The sequence below is a fragment of the Lycium ferocissimum genome, chromosome 7, assembly GCF_029784015.1.
Source record: "Lycium ferocissimum isolate CSIRO_LF1 chromosome 7, AGI_CSIRO_Lferr_CH_V1, whole genome shotgun sequence".
In the NCBI taxonomy this organism is placed as follows: Eukaryota; Viridiplantae; Streptophyta; class Magnoliopsida; order Solanales; family Solanaceae; genus Lycium; species Lycium ferocissimum.
The window spans coordinates 34,740,420-34,757,450 of record NC_081348.1 but is presented as its reverse complement, the minus strand read 5'-3'; the positions used below and the strand labels follow the sequence as shown (position 1 = coordinate 34,757,450).

The 17,031-nt window shown below is 35.2% G+C and overlaps 1 protein-coding gene across 2 annotated transcripts; it reads right to left on the bottom strand.

The window, feature by feature from the left end:
• Window positions 1–1,426: 1,426 nt before the first annotated feature.
• On the bottom strand, window positions 1,427–15,745 carry LOC132064596 (phosphatidylinositol 4-phosphate 5-kinase 7-like). 2 transcript variants are annotated; one of them, XM_059457630.1, is made up of 11 exons: window positions 11,202–11,449; window positions 11,027–11,070; window positions 10,242–10,331; window positions 9,054–10,121; window positions 8,788–8,955; window positions 7,596–7,761; window positions 6,511–6,621; window positions 6,232–6,419; window positions 5,318–5,475; window positions 3,125–3,293; window positions 1,427–2,052 (listed from the first exon to the last, which is right to left on the bottom strand). In XM_059457630.1, the coding sequence occupies exons 3-11, from the start codon at window positions 10,256–10,258 to the stop codon at window positions 1,773–1,775; spliced, it is 2,325 nt and encodes a 774-aa protein (XP_059313613.1). In that variant the 5' UTR covers window positions 10,259–10,331; window positions 11,027–11,070; window positions 11,202–11,449; the 3' UTR covers window positions 1,427–1,772. The 2 variants fall into 2 exon arrangements, with proteins under 2 accessions (XP_059313613.1, XP_059313614.1); XM_059457631.1 differs by lacking the exons at window positions 11,027–11,070; window positions 11,202–11,449 and adding an exon at window positions 15,347–15,745.
• Window positions 15,746–17,031: the final 1,286 nt, after the last annotated feature.

Sequence of the window (17,031 nt, the reverse complement as noted above, 5' to 3'; positions counted from 1 at the left end):
GAGTAAATTCAGCTGGATTTTCCTATTGTTTATTTGAATACTAGGGCCCTTATTAGTATCATAGTATGTACTATCCTTGAGCAAAAATATGAGGACTCGGCAAAGAAAGATATAAGCATGCAATATGGGCACGCAGAGGCGGAGGAAGGAGGGGTCAAGGGGGTTCATCTGAATTTTCTTCGATGGAAAATTACACTGTTTATACATGGTTAAAATTATTTTTTATGTATATATAGTAGACGTTGAACCCCTTTTGGCTTCTTCGTGCGTTTACTCTTTCATATTTTGAACCCCTTAGTGAAAACTCTGGCTCCGCCACTGCATGCACGTTATCAGAAGGTCCTATGTTATGATGTTAATATATGTTGGTACATTTTCCAGACCACCTTGACACTCCCTCCGGTTCAAAATGAGTGTCCACTTAGTCACTTGCACACCCCTTAAGAAAATATTACTTTCTAGGCAAAAATAAGTAATTTGACTAAACTACCCCTAATTAAATAGGTATTGGAATTTGATCACTTAACAGTTAATAAGGGGAAATCTGAAAAAATAAGGTTAATTCTTTCTTGATTTGGTATTTGAACACTCTTTTTGAACCAAAAAATAAAAGACTAAATGAATACTCTTTTTTGAACCAGAGGGAGTATTAAAATATGTTTGTTTTACACACACATATATATATATATACACCTTTTAACTTCACTGTGATCCATACATAGAATTCGACCACTTCGTTTATTGAACTTCCAATTTTCTAACCTTTTTTTTTTTTTCTTCTGAGTGCAACTTCATCACTCCTTAGTCCTCCCGTCTCATTTTATATAATGGTATCTGACTCAATACGAAGTTTAAGAAAAAATAAAAATTCCGGACATATATATAGCATAGTGAAAGTACTCATGGATTTCTAATCTTCAATATAATATGTCATTTTTATGAAAGCATGTCACTAAACATTAGTACATAAAAAAGTTAACATTAAGATTTTCCAAATGTAGAAGAGTATCAATTTTCTAGTGGACGAGAAAAGGAAATATTGATATATAAACTGGAACGAAGTGAATACTTGTTTTTTCTTATATGTTATGGAGAATCATGAGGTACATTGGTGATGGCTAATTAGCCAACTGGCATATGATGCATGAAGCTTTTGGTCATTGATTGACCGTACTGACCGACGTCTTTTAACATCTTCCAGTAACAAAAAACAGATAAAAGAATGAAGATCATTTGAAAAAAATTAGGTATAAGAGGGAAGAGGAATGCAAACTATTTGTGTTTCTGAACTGATGGAGAAAACAAAAGAAGGATGGCATACCCTATTACAACAGTTATTTTTAACGGGGGCAACGTTAAATGTTTTAAAAAAAAATTATGGATACGTTGTCCATTCACAATTCTTGGAGTCCCAATCATCTTTCAATTTGGTAAGATCAGAGAAACATTTCTATTGAAATCGAGTAAATTAGAATCCATCCACCATATGATGAAACAGGAAGAATTGAAACAAGAAGCTTAGCTTAAAGCAAAAATCTTCAAGATAAATCAACACCGAAGACCCTTTCAGCTACAAAACCGTTGGCTTAAGTCAACTGTACAAAAGAACCACGTACATTTTGGTACATTAAGAATGGAATAGTCGGGTGGTGATAAATTTGCTCTTCAATAGATCATGAGAAGGCTTTTCTCCATCCAGCTCTAATCAAGAAAACTGAAGAGCGTCTCAGCTGGACAGCAAAAAACTATTTGCAAGATAATTATTAGACTTTTCATGGTTCAACGGGGAACACTTTCTCCAAGAAATTGAGGAAACGTTTCGAATAAATCTTGGGTTCAGTTGCGGAGATCGACATGGGATCAAACTGAAACGATTTGTAGGTGTGCTCCAGTTTCTTTTTCATGTTGTAGTCTTGCAGTATATCAATTATTCCGAGATATAGAACAACATCATATACCTCAAAGAGTTCAACTTGGACTGAAGCTGACTCGTCCTGCATGACTCTTTGGTTTGCTTGGGCGGGCATGTTTACACCTAATTGTACCCTTAACCTGAAAAAACAGAAAACTGTTAGACCTTAGGTGGATTCTGCTGGACAGCAAATAACAGGACAATGGCTCTTCTAATTTTCCTGAATGATACTGACCAAGATATATGAGAAAACATTGCATACTTGGTAAATTTTTTCCCACTGATTCACACTAAAATGTAAAGGAATTTAATAGGACATTTGGCATTCAAATATCATTGAGTGAAACATTTGACAGGTGCATGCAGAGAAAAAGCCTGACTCTCTTTCGTCTCTTTCTGCACTTAATCTGGAGTGTTTTGCCACATTTCTTTAAGCACACAATAATCCCTTTTATCAATCATATCAATAGGATAAATTGTAGATGCAGCATGGTGTGATACCAACATTTCTAGCAGTTTCCTTGAAATCGGAATTCCGCTATGCAGTAAAAGCCGGTTACAAGCTGCCAAACTGACTGACAGTCACATAGCCATCTTGTGCTCTTCTTTCTGTACTCCACGGGTCTTACTGCTTCCTCTGTAATTCTTATTGCATGGTTGTTTCATTTCATTAACTCTCCCGGAGATCTTAATATGGCCTTCTCTCTTCTTTCACCATTTTGCCATCTTCCCTCTTGCTTGTTGTATTTTTTACTTTAACCTATTCTATGTTCCTGCTATTGTCCTGGATTTTTTTCAATCATCTAGCCACCTTTCACTCTGAACATTTCCTTGTCTTCTTGTTTCTACCATTCACCTGCAGCTTAAAACTTTCATGATAGTTTTTCTTCCTTCCGGGTATTTCTGACTTTTTCCATTTCTTGACAAGTAACATATATAGATTCTCAAGAATCTCTGCTTATCTCTATCTTCTCTCAGAAGGAATCTGTTTGGGTTTCCTCCTCATTCTTTTATCTATTCCAGCGTCTCTCAGAAAATCCTATCGCTTATATATCGTGTTTTAGTTAGATGTGCTGTGACAGTCCACTAATTTTGAGAAGGCTAGAGAATAATGCATGCTTATATAGAAATAAATGTTTGTCAGTATACTTCTGATGTTGGAAAAGCATCCCTGTCAGTCCTAAGCAAAGGATAAGAAGCAGATGAGGTTACCTTCCAGTACCAGGCAAAAGAAGATCAACCTCCTGGTCACCAACGGACATGGCTCTCAGTGTACTTCCTCTTGCATGAGGACCTGGTGTAGCGCTGACAGAACTGGGTTCATGAGTTACTAAAATCAAACCCCTTGGTGGAATTGAGAGCTCCCCCTGAGATATCCCACCTTAATGCATTGAAATTAGAAGTCAATAAGCATCGGTGTAACGAGAAAAGAAGATGTCATTGAGCATAAAGGACAAAGATTTCAGAAGAAAAGTTGATCACCAATTTCACTATCCCCCGCCTTCTCAAGATAAATGAATAAAGAGGAAATGAGAAACGACATGCACAAAAAGAGGATAAATGGAAATTGACCAAGAAAATAGCTAGTAAGAATTCATAGTCTTATACCTCTCATTGGGAAGTCCCAAAGAACAATAGGACTGGAAAGTAAGAGGAATAGCCACAAGCAAGGTGCTGCATAACATGGACTTAGTGGGAGGCCAAGAAGAAACATTACAAAAGAGGGATGGAGTTTCAAAGACGACTATTTCAATTCGAAAATAATATAGGACAAGAACTCTGCTACTACCCTGTGCAAGAGTGTGATAATTCCAGCTGAATTAGCAGTTGGATGGCCTTAACAGAATAACTGAATCGTGCCAAGAAATTTCAAGTCAAGACATCTACTTGTTTGAAACATGTTATAAGCACCTTAAACCGCACCTCGGATATGTCATGGCATCAGACCAGACCACACACTTCTTTTTCATCATTGAAATTGAAGAAAGTTGCATGGTAATGGACTAATGGAGGCAATATTTGGTTGTATAGGTGAGGGAGAGTAAAGACGAATAAACAATCGTGATGTTGGACTGCTTATTCATTTTTGGTTTCAGAATTCAATTTCAATGAAATTTATAAGAGATATATGGGTTGGATGGTGACACATAACGGCTGAGGGGAGTGCTGGAAGAATTAATGAGGTCTTAGAGTACGATGTCAGAGAAATTTTCCCTTCCCCTGATTTCTAATTTCATATTCTTATATTTTTAAATAATAGGAAAACAATTAAGCACACAAAATAAAATTCGAAAGAGTATTATTTATAAAAAATAATTAAGTTAAAAGTCTAGTTTTAACTATCCATTTGACCAAAGAATAAAAACGCAAAACTTCAAGGTTTTTTTCTGAAAGGCGAATAATAGAAGGCCCAACACAGAGATAGTATATAACCGAGGGACCAAACATGCATTGACACTATCTTTTTGGTACAAAAACGGGCAGAGAGTGCCTCATTCTCTAATATGGTTTACTCATGACGCGGTAGTAATGTTTGTCCACAATTAGTAAGTCACCAATACTGTCACCTGGACACTTGAAAGTTACTACAACAAATGAAAACCAACTGACTCTGTTTATTTCACACAACTAGTTGTTCTTGTATCCCCTGGACTCTGGTTTCCTCAAATGGTACAAGTAGACTCACTTTTGTATGAGAATTAACAACTAGCTATAAAGCAATAAGAGGAGGTTTTAATTATTCAAATGCCACATCTATCCATATATAAAATCACTAACTAGAAAAAAAATGCTAGCTTTCTATCAAAAGCACATTCTTCTTTGACCACCATCTCTCACAGTGCTTGGTAGTGTTTATCTAAATATTTGTCTTATATATAGGAAAGTAAGAATTAATGTTTGATGCTAGACAGAAAATTAATGAAGTCAATCCTCAAAAAGATCAAAAATAGGAAGCACGTCCATTTATGATAAGGACCTCAAGATGTTTAAGTAGCATGACAGATGGTACTTTACTAATTTACTGTTACATAACTTTTAGAATGCAAGAAGTGAAGCTTCCTAAATAAGGCCTGAAGTACAACTATTTTAAGTGAGAGGGCCAATTACAAAATAACAAAAGTCTATTTGCAGAAGCCTGGGGCATGCTCGTTGAGTTGGCATAAGAAATGGATATGGGTGAAAGGAAAAATAGAGAGACAACCAGATTTGACGATTACAAAATAACAGTGTCGTGATAATCTTAAAATGTATTAACCTTATTCCCTTATTATAGAAATTAACCATCAAGAAAGAGAAAAAGCAAATACACTGGAAAATCAGACATACTATTCAGCTGAGAAAACAGAAAACACCTTAAAGAAGATCAGATCAAGCAATAAACTTTGTGGAGGCCAAGATTTTTACCTTCCAAATGATCAGGATTAGTTTCAACTTTGTGCACAGAATCAGGTGGCTCTAAAAGAGATATTAGATTCTCAGGAGCTCTAAAATGTAACCCCAATAGAAGGCTATAGTCTATAATGTTCTGAGATTCCAAAAATCCGCAGTCCAAAGATAATTGTCTGCAAAAAGAAAAAAAAAGAGAGCTTTACTTGATCAAAAAAGAAAGAGAGAGAGGGAACAATAAATATATTTAAACCAAGGACAACTTGAAAGCGCTGAACTTTCTGTAACCAACAAAACAGGAATTAATAAGGAAAAGAAATGCATAGTCCGACATAAACTTATCCATGGAATTCATGATAACCATAAAAGCAGAGAAAAGAAAAAGAGATAAGAGAAGATAAATGACATCTGTAGAAAACACTTGCTGGGAGCCACAGGAAAAAATATTTTTCTTTTACAATACTAATAATACAACTGGTCTTTTGAAAACAACACATACTCTTGGCTACCTATAGATAGTCAATCAATCAACTACTGCCTCAATCCAAATAATGCTAGAGTTAGCTATAAGAATCCTATGTCATCATTCATCTCTATTCGGGTCTAAATTGTTATTAATAAGACTAAGAGGATTCATGATAACTTTGACCTACTTTTACGCTGACTCTGAACCTAATACAATCCTCCTCCTTAACCTGGATAGGGACAGGCTGTGATTTGAGAACTAACTGGAATTTAGCTACAGTGTCCAATTTGCGAATAATAATCTAAATCCACCATCCTCGACATATTAGTATTGGTTTACAGTAGTAGTTTTAAATTATTTGCTCCATCTTCAAAAACTTAAGTATAGTCACCATTACATAGAAGAGACGACAATGAAAAAGAATTTTTAATTCAAAATTGAGGGGGAAAACCAAACAAAGACTTACTTGAAAAGTGCCTCACGTAATAACTTGTCCATATGAAACTCATATGTTAAATCGAGGTCTTTTAATGTAGTCGTCTCGTCAATCCGATCTTTCTTCGTAAATCTCCCATGAGAAGAACCTTTCAGATCATAGCGGCGATGTATTCTCAATTCAGTCAGAAACATATTCCCCATGACTACAAAGCGTACCTGAGAATGAAATAAGTAAATACTCGACCTGAACGATGTGAGGAAAATGCATAGCAGCAAAGTACAGTACCACTTACGCCTGATCACTAACCTTTTTTCCACGTCTCAATGATATCCTGTGCACCCCAAAAACTTTTGTTATGAGGGTGTTGTCATGTTCCTTTACATGGTTATAGTAATAAGGAAGCATCTTCAGTAGAACCTACAAGATATTAAGAGATCCATTTTAACAACCTTTCCGTTCACTCTCAGTTTGTAATTGTTTCCGAACAAGACAAATGGCACAGATTCATGATTAGTTACCTCATTTTATCACATTAATTATTAGTACATCTTCTGCGCGGTGGTGACAATAAAGAACATAACATTAACCAGAACCAGCAGTCGTCTTGGTGGGAAAAGAACACTGTTCAGAATGTTTTTGTTTCACCACCCATATGACCTATCACACCATAGAATGTGAAATTTGCAAGGAGAACATCAATAATTCTATTATTTGTTGTTTATTTCATTTTTTTTCTCATAATGGTTCTAAATGAAAACCATGTATGAGATTAAAAAAACTTTTACTTATTCCAGTAACCCATATTTTCCTTGATAAGGTTACGTATCCCAGTAACTAAGTCAAACTCACTTACAGAAACTGAGTTTAGGGTCAAAGCATCCACATTTTTTATCCACTTAAGCTATGTTTGATAGATGTGGTAAAATAGAAGTAGGTGGTAAAATAGAAGTGGAAGGTTTGGGTTGTGCCTTCTGGAAGAGCTATTTAAATTTGTCGAAAACTGGACAGAATGGAGGAATCACCTTTTTCCTCTCATGAGTTACTGCACAACCAGTAGATGATCTTAATACCTAGGAGAAGAATAAGATACTTTCTCCCTCATTTTTCTTCCCCCACCCCAACCTTTCTTCCAAGTCTATTTTTCAGGAATTAGGATGGAGGAGGACTATGGATAGGGAAAGAATACATTCTCAAAAATGGAGACACATGTAATTTTAAAACGGGAATCAGGATCTTGGCTTGACATAAAGTTGAATCTAATTTCAAAATGTAAGGGCAACATCTTGCTGAATTTTGAGTTAGTAAGAAGATCAACAAATATGTAACTGTTGGAACAGCAAGCGAAGAAGAAAAGCTAAAACAGTTTAGTATGTATGTTTTCTTGTGCAAACCTTGAGCTCAGACTTCTTTAAAGTCTTGATCACAAATCTATCATCACGAGAAAGATAGAAAAGGCTGCCACTTTTTCCAGGAGATGAAAGCTCTCTCAGACCATCATCACCACAGATGGACATCATATAGTCTGCAGCATCCAGCTTGAACAACTCTCTTAAATATCTGAACATGACATTTTAGGGTCATAGACGTCAATCAAAATCTACAGTAACTCATGTAAAGCAATAAGAACAAAGAAGCCCTCTAGAAGTTGGTTATATGGTGAAAGTAAAATATGAAATTTCAAGGGTGGCAAATCCGTATACTTCTACACTTCTTAGGAGATGGATCTGGAGACAGGAAATAAAGACCCATGGCACAAATACACTATGCTAAATCGTAAAATGAAGAATCCAGGAAGCAACTTTTTTTTTTTTTTTTTTTTTTTTGAGATGGGAAAAACCCATAGACGCCGGCGTCGCATGATCCTGGAAGCAACTTTCAGGATGAAACGATCCAGAAAGAGTGAATAGCTATGTTGCTCGGACTCTTCAAAAATGTCGCCGGGTAGGTGTCGGATCCTTCAAAAATCGTGCATTTTTGAGGAACCTACATGGATGCGGCAGCATTTTTGGAGAGTCCGAGCAAATAGGTGAATAGACAGCAGCAGAGTCCAATCTTTTTTTCTGTTTTTCATTTATTTATTTTTATTTTTTTTGGGGGCGGGGAGCAATTGGATAGGGAAAGAATTGGGAAGGATATGCAGCAAACCATATGCAAAGATTCGTAGTGATTTAAAGCAGCTTGCTAAGAAGATAGAGAGCCCTCAGGTTCCGCAAAATCTGTAGATTAGACTTTTTACCAATCATCAAAACACAGGTTACAAGCAAATGATGATGACAAAAAACCATTGAAGGACACTTACATACTAATGAAAATTTTAATGGAACCTTCTTTACATGATTCTATCAAACCAAGTAGAACAAATCCCTAAACCCTCCTAGCAGTTAAGCAACTAATCACCTTCATGCCACAGCCTAGTTCGCCAAGTTATTGAGCAACTTACTGCAGTAGTCAGTTCCCTATCACAGAGCTATTACAGGTCTGCTCCAAAACAATATTTTGCTCCCACTCAAAAAGTCTTCATAGATGGAGAGTGTATTAAAAGGAAATTACCAAGTAGCAGATATAAAATAAATTTGCAAGTACCTGAAAACCATAGGGCAATAATCCTTCCAATAAAAATCAACGGAATGATGTGAAGGTGTAAATTGCGAGCCCTTCCTGGGAAAGTACATTTTGATTCTTGCCTGATCTCCAAAGTCTGATTGTCTCACTTCACGGATAGGCACAGGAGTGATCTTGCCAACAGAATACCTGTGATTTCAAATGCCATATTAACAAATAGTTCTATGGTACCAAATGGATTTTACCTCTCAAATTATCAATAAGAAAGGGCCATGGCGTATGCTTACCTGATACCAAGTTGCAAATTAAGCATCAGATAGTAGCTCTTACGGCCTTCCAGAAAGGCCACACAGGACCTCCTTTTTACTTCTTTTGCCTGAAATTTAAGCCGTTGTTTACTTTTGCGAGACAGCCTACTAATATTTATAATCCTTTCTTTCATTAGGACTCCTTGTGTGTATTCCCTTTCATAAGCTACAGACCCTGTTTCCAGAAGATCAGTTTTGTCATCACGAGAGCTTTGAGATAATGCACTTGATGAATCACAGGCCAAAATGTCTCTGCTGGAATCATCAAGAGCTATGTCTTCTCCCTGTGATATAGTCTTCACTGATAAGCTCCCTGAACCTTTAAGCAAACCAGAGGAGATTTTATCCGACAGACTACGCTTCACTTTAGGTTTCACAGACTCGGAATTAGCTGATGAAATATTTGAGAGCTGCTTTTTCCGCTTCTCATTTTTCCAATCACTGCACCTCGTCAGTGAGTGATGCTTACTTCCAGCAGGATAGAACATTCCATGTCCATCTTTTAGCCCTTTAGTCCATCCCCCAAAGTAGTAACTTCCATCAGCAAATCGGTAACAGCCTGACCCATGTCTAAAACCATTCAACCAAAATCCATCAAAAAGATCACCATCGAACCATTTCATAACACCTCTACCACTCATTTTTCCATCTTTCCAGTTCCCGATATACATGTTGCCATTACTCCATGCATATCTACCACTGCCTTCACGTACTCCCTCTTTCCAACAACCATCATAAACATCAGAATTCTGATACTGCTTTCTTCCTATCCCATGCTGGGTATTCATCCTCCAAACACCTCTGTAAATTGAGCCATCGGACCCATTAAACACTCCAAAACCATGGAGGTAACCTCCAGAGAAGTCACCCTCATATGAAGCTCCGGAAGGCCAAATAAGCCGTCCTTCACCAGTCATTTTTCCTTCTTCCCAACAACCATCATAAACGGATCCATCTGACCAGGTGTATTTACCTTTTCCATGAGGAAGCATCGCCTTGAAACTACCCACATAAGCATCTCCATTGGAGAAGACCTTTTCGGTGATGCTGCATATAGAATTAAGTAATTAATTACTCAATAAATATCTATGTGGGAGGCACGCATAAAAGTTCAGGCTAAAAGAACCAGCATTAGCTTATACATGGACGGATCCAATGTGTAAGTACCTTCCACAATCCTCCATGGCCTGCAGTAATCACCCGTGACTTGTTCAAAGTTACGTGGTGATAGTCAATGAACCCATCTAAGGTGCCTCTCTGTAAGTGAAATAATCTGGTGAGCACCTCATTTAAGCACATTCTCATGCAATAACAAGAAAAATAGCATAACAAGCATCCATTTCAAGTAGCATAAGGTGCACCTGTAGCCCTAACCACTTTACGGATCTAGTTGACAACACTTGTTATTCAGCAGATTTTCTTTTCATTAGTTACTTCTCCTTTCTCTTTTTTTTTTTTTTTTTTTTTTTTTTGAAGAGCCCAAAGAGTAAAAGTTTTATGATGAGTATAAGTACGACAGAATATACGCACTGCAACACCAACAATACTTCAGTAAAACTTAAAAACAGTCTATACTACTGAATCAATTTGTACACAGCTCATTCTATAGAAATTGGAACCAAACAGTAGAATGTTGACAGCATTACAACCATATTTTTGCTCCTCATCTTCTTTCTATATGAATTTAATCAGTCTAAATTTCCCAGCAAACTTACTATTATCTTAACAGTTGAAACTAAATTGACATCAAATTAAATCCTCAACAATAATATCTTATTCAATTAGTGCCTCAGATACACCACAAGCATTCAACTAATACAACGAATATATAATTTACTCAATATCAATTTCACATCATTCGAGATCGCAAAATAACTCATTATTCAAATCAAACACTGTTGATGATAGTAGAAATGCACCAAACCGAGCATCAAAAATATCGATGAACTCACCTCCAAACTGCACCGTATAATCTCTTATGCCTAGAAATCCTCAGCTACCAAAATTTCAACCAAAAAAAAAAAAAAAAAAAATTCAAATCGATGCTATTTCGAGTTGACACTTGAGCTTCTTCCTTGAAAATCAACCGCCAAAAAAAATAACAACTTTCTCTCACTATGAAGTTACCTAAAAGACTACAAAAGCTCTTTCTATCAAGCTTTAAGCGTTTTCTGCGAATAACTTGAAGAAATTCCTGTTTCTACTTTTTGGGAATTTCAGTTGACGGTACACCAGCCTGGAAAAGAGATAACCTGAAAGATTTTTATACTGAGGTGTCAAATTGGTTACGCGCGTCGTCCTTGCAAGTGATGGCTCCACGTATTTCAATCGTAGTGGTCGGATATGACAAGTAGCATGGGCTGAGTTGCAGCTGATTTTTCAACATTAAACTGCTCATCACGTAAAGTATACTTTTCTTTCTTGTTTGTCCAAAAAAAAAAAAAATTATATTTTTACAATTTGAAATAGCTTATTTTTAAAATTTCTCATTTATGTTTAGTGATATGATTTATAATCACATAAACTTTTAAGGTTTATTTTAGATCATAAATTTTAAAATTTTCTTTTCTTTGTTAAGCTTAATAAACGATGCCAAGTAAATTGAGACAGGTATAAAACTGTGAGAATATAAAAATTTAAGATATTGAAAATTTGAATATAGAAGATATTTTAGTTTAATTAGTATTATTTAAAAAGGATTTGATTCCCCCATCTGAACGAACAACTCAAATGACTTGGAATTCACATAAACTTTTAAGGTTCATTTTAGATCACAAATTTTAAAATCTTCTTTTCTTTGTTAAGCTTAATAAACGGTGCCATATAAATTGAGACAGGTATAAAACTATGAGAATATAAGAATTTAAGATATTAAAAATTTGAACATAGAAGAGATTTTAGTTTAATTAGTATTATTTAAAAAAGGATTTGATTACCCCTCCCCCCCGCCCCCGCCCCCGCGCCGCCCACCCCCCGATCTGAACGGACATCTCCGATGACTTGGAATTATAGAATCTTTGTTTGCTTTACGCTGAGGTTCACACGAATTCACGTGGTAGTATATTAATTACATGATTTTGTCGATTACTTTTTTTATTACCTAGCATCAAAGCAAAATATTATACTGGTATTATTAAAAGTGTTCAATGAATTTTTGATGTAATTTTAGTGTTAAGTATTTTTTAACTCTAAATTACTGTAATTTATAGCTTTTATGCATTAAATTGTACTATCTTAATATATAAGAAATTGAGGTTTAAAATTACATCAAAATTTAGATATATGATCCTTGAACTCCCAATCTGCTCCTCTTTTTTTGGTTTGGGGGGTTGGGGGGGAGGGGGCGCGTGAGGGAGAGGAAAATGGATTAATTTATTCATGCGCAAACTATGATAACATACTAATTAATAATCCATTTTAACGAATATCATCTTTCTTGTATTAAATATAATTAAAAGATATGGTCTTCTTTTGGAATATTGACTCTTTGAAATTCGTACTATGGTGCTTCTTCTTTTATTTTTATTTTTATTTTTTTGGGTCAGATTTGTTGGATTGGATTAATAAAGCTTTAATCTTTTTTTTTCTTTGTTGCTTAATTTTATGACTCTGTCAAGTAAAAACATTACGAATGGCTTTAGAGGTTCTTATTCTTTTGGCTTTGGGCGAGAGCACCGATATGACGTTTCAAATATTGTCCAAGCAAATAAAAACAACTTGAAATTTAATATCATGAGGTGCTCTTTTATTCATTTATTCGACTTTTTTTCTCTTTTTGGTTATTGGAAGTGTGTCAATATCAACCGAGATACAGTGACAGTTCTTTACACGCTAAATGGTAGTTTATTTAGCAACATGACTAGCCATTAGGTAACACTTCTTTATTTATTAATTTCATTTTTCTTTCTCTTGTGTGGTTGGGAAGAATATAAGTTTGTTAGGTACCTCTCTTTCAACAAATATTTTTGGTAGTGTTTCTTGCAATCGTGAATATAAGATAGATCAATACGATTTCTTTAGGTGGATGTTATGGATATGACAAAACTCTATTGGTTAGCACATCTTCAATCAAAACTTAAGGGGCACAGATACAGCTAGCTGAATTTGAATCTTTTTGTTTTCTTTTTTCAAATTAATCCTGTATCAACTGACATTTCAATGTGCTGCAGAAGATATTTTTTTTTGTGAAATGGTACCCTTATTACTTCAAGACAAAATATATTGACATAAAATTTCCGGCTCCTTCCAGGACAAATGCATGTGAATCTACAATCTCCCATGTTTCGACTCGATATATAAATGATTAATCCAAGTACTCTTCAAATATGAAATGAAGACAAAAAAAACAATGCTTTATTTTTCCTTTTCAGTAGAAGTTGGAGGCGGGCAGGAGCTAGTCTGTTTGATAACAAAGCTTTAGATATTTTTGGGGATTTTTTTTTTCACTCTAACTGTTCTGATCTAGCTGACCGACTAATATGAGTTTGCATTATGTTTATAAAGTATAAAAATATGTTATATATATATATCATGGTGTTTGGGTCAACTTGCGCAATTTCGATTAATTTTACAGGCTACCCGCTACCTCCTTCCAACAATACAAGCACCGATAGCCCTGTCCACCAAGACTTACAAAGATGAAAAGAAATCATCTAGTATTTCTAGCCGACCATCAATTGCACAAAAGGAAAAAAGATATGATTCTTTTGCAAATTCAATTGGTTTATCATGAGGTGATTAACATGTTCTGAAAAATTAAATGTTTCATAAGCCAATTCTTGTTCATGAGAAGAGAAAAAAAAAAAAGAACTTATGAGTATGTTCCAATCATATTTTTGCGCGGATTGCCTTTGATTTGCGCGGATTGCTCTTCAAAGGCACTGGTCTTTAGTTTTTGCCCCTCAAATTGGTGATCTTTAATTTTTGTCCTTCGCCTAAAAACTTATGGGTTCCGGGTTAAAACCCCCGCTCAGTCAAAATTTTATAAAAAAAATCGCAAGGCAGAGTTTTGAATTTCGCAAGGCAGAGTTTCGTAGCAAAGTAGGCCTATTCGGGCAAAAGTCCATTTTAAGGCCTAAATTTTGCCCGAATAGGCCTCCTTTGCTACGAAACTCTGCCTTGCGATTTTTTATTTTATTTTACAGAACCGGGGTTCAAATCAAGTACCTCAAGTATTTTAGGCAAATGACAAAAATTAAAAACCAGCAATTTTGAGGGGCAAAAATTAAAGACCACCCCGAATAAGGCAATCGTGCAAATTCCGATTGTAAAGCAACTTTCATTTTGTCTATAGAAACACAAATGCAACGATTTCAGGAAGTCCAAGAGAATGTTGACATCATTGATGTGAATAGTTATATTCACCAGGCATAATGCTATCTTTTGATTATTCAACTACATTTAATCACCATTATATCGACTCTTACTAAATTATTCTTCTTATCTTTGGCAACAACGATAGATATTGAAATGTTGTAAGAATAATAACTTTTATTCATTGAATAAAGTAGCAGGAAAAAAAAATGTGTTATCTTCTCGGTAAAATTAGTGGGACAACTTAGAAGCCACTCCCTGTATCCCCTGTGTCATATTTTTCTTTTCTAGTCTGTCACATTAAAATTTAATTATTAGGTAATAAAATAAACTAAAAAAAAGTAAATAAAGAAATTAAAATGTGGTAAAATGTTTGGATTAAGACTCATTACTTAGTCTATTTTGATTCAACCATTTTAGCTCGAGTAACCTTTGGGTGAATCATTTTCCAGCTCATTTATTAACTTAACAAGAACAACAACAATAACATACTCAGTGTAATGGAATCTTTGAAGGGTAGTGTGTTTATCCCTATCTTGGGAGGTACTTAGGGAATCTTTGAAGGGTAGAGTGTTTATCCCTATCTTGGGAGATAAAGAGGTTGTTTTCGGTAGATCTCAGCTAAAGGAAAAACAATTTCAAATGGCTGGGAAAAAGAAGTAGAGTAACTGAGGTGAAGAAGTCATGGCAAGCTGATTTATTAACTCATGTCAATTTAAACCGCCCAAATTCAGTTCAATCAAAAGCTAGGTGAAAGTAAGTGCAGATGGTACAGCACAAGCATTTAACTAATTAATCCAACGAAGCCATCAATAGATTCAATGAACGAGCAATTAATAACATAACAAATCATTGAGATCACAAATAAGTAACTTGTAATTTAAATCAAACTGCAAACACCGTCAAATGATCGTAGAAATGCACTAAACCGAGCATCAAAATCGATAAACGTAACTCACCTCCAAACTACACCGATAGCACCAACAATCGCCAGCTACCAAAATTTCAACCGAAAAACAATCAAACCGAAAGCTAAAATAGAAAGCGATTCCGAATTGGTAAAGAAATTTATGTTTGTACTTTTTTGGATTTTCAGTTTACGGACGCTGAGCTGAAAAGGAGTAACCCGAAAGGTATTTATACTGACGTGTAAATTGGGCTACGTGTTTGGGTAGAGTTGTAGGCGTTAAACTGCTTGCCACGTAAAGTACAAAATAGTGGGAATTTATGTTATGAACTAAAATTTCTCAGGAGAAGAAATTTTTATTTAATTGTTTGACGGGGGATTTGAATTCCCTTTCTGAACGAACAGCTCAGATGACTTGGAATTACGGAATCTCAGGTTGCTCTATTATATATTGAGGTTCACACGAATTCACGTGGAATTTAATTAATTACTACATGATTTTCTCGATTACTTTTTTTATTACTTATATCAAAGCAAAATATTAGTATACTAGTATTATTTAAAGTGCTAAATGATTTTCATTTTAATTAGTTTTACGTTTTTTTTAACTCCAAAAGACCGTAATATATAGTTTTTTTTATGCATTAAACTGTTTTTTAAAAGATAAGAAGTTTGATCTTTAAAATTACATAAACAATATAATTAGATGTGTTGAAAATAACCTTGTGTAATGCAAAGAATAAATAAATTATCCCCTCTCATCTTCAATTCTCATTTAAGGCTGATTTATTGTTGATTTGAATAGCCATGTTAATGGCTCATTAGGCTCTTTTTATTGGTTGAGTTAATGACTCATTAATCCTCTTTGACCCCTTCATATTTCCAGCCTATATTAATCAGATTTTTTGGTGAATTACAACACACAAAAAAATCATCTCCTCTTTTGCTTCAAAGTTCTTCTTTTCCTTCCAATTTCTGGGCAATTCAGTTCGTGCAAATTCCAAATTTTTAGCCACTAGTGCAAGTGTTTAGGAGTGCCGCGGAACCTTAGGGAGCGACTAGGCTAAAAGATTTGAACCGTAGTCGGTCCGAAATCGCTTTTAAGGCAGTGGCTTGTCACGGCGCAGCGTTGATCCGATAAGTTGATTCTATCATTTTGTTCGTTTTAATTATCAATATTGTTAATATTTCCAACAAGATGAATAATATGTTGATCCTTGAACTCCCAATCTGCGCTTCTTTTTTTTTTTTTTTTTTTTTGGGGGGGGGGGGGTGAGGGGGGAGGGGGTGGGGAGGAGAGGTGGAAGTTGGGGGAGGGGAGGGGGATCAATTTATTCATGCACAAATTATACTATGATAACGTAGTAAAATAAAACATTTTATCGAATCTTATCTTTCACTAATTAAAAGATATTGTCTCCCTTTGGAATGTTGACTCTTTGAGATTCGTACTATGGTGCTGCTGTTTTTTCTCCTTTTTTGTTTTGGCGGTCAAGTCTGTTGGATGTTGTTATAAAAGCTTTAAAAAAATTCTTAATTTTATGACTCTGTCAAAAAAAAAAAAAAAAATTATGACTCTCATTTGCAATAGCTCTAGTGGTAGGCTTTGGACGAGAGCACCGATATGATGTGTCCAATATTGTCCAAAGAAAATAAAACAACTTGAAATTTAATATAATTAGGTGCTCTTTTGTGTATTTGTTTGGAGTTTTCTCTTTTTAGTTATTGGAAGTGTGT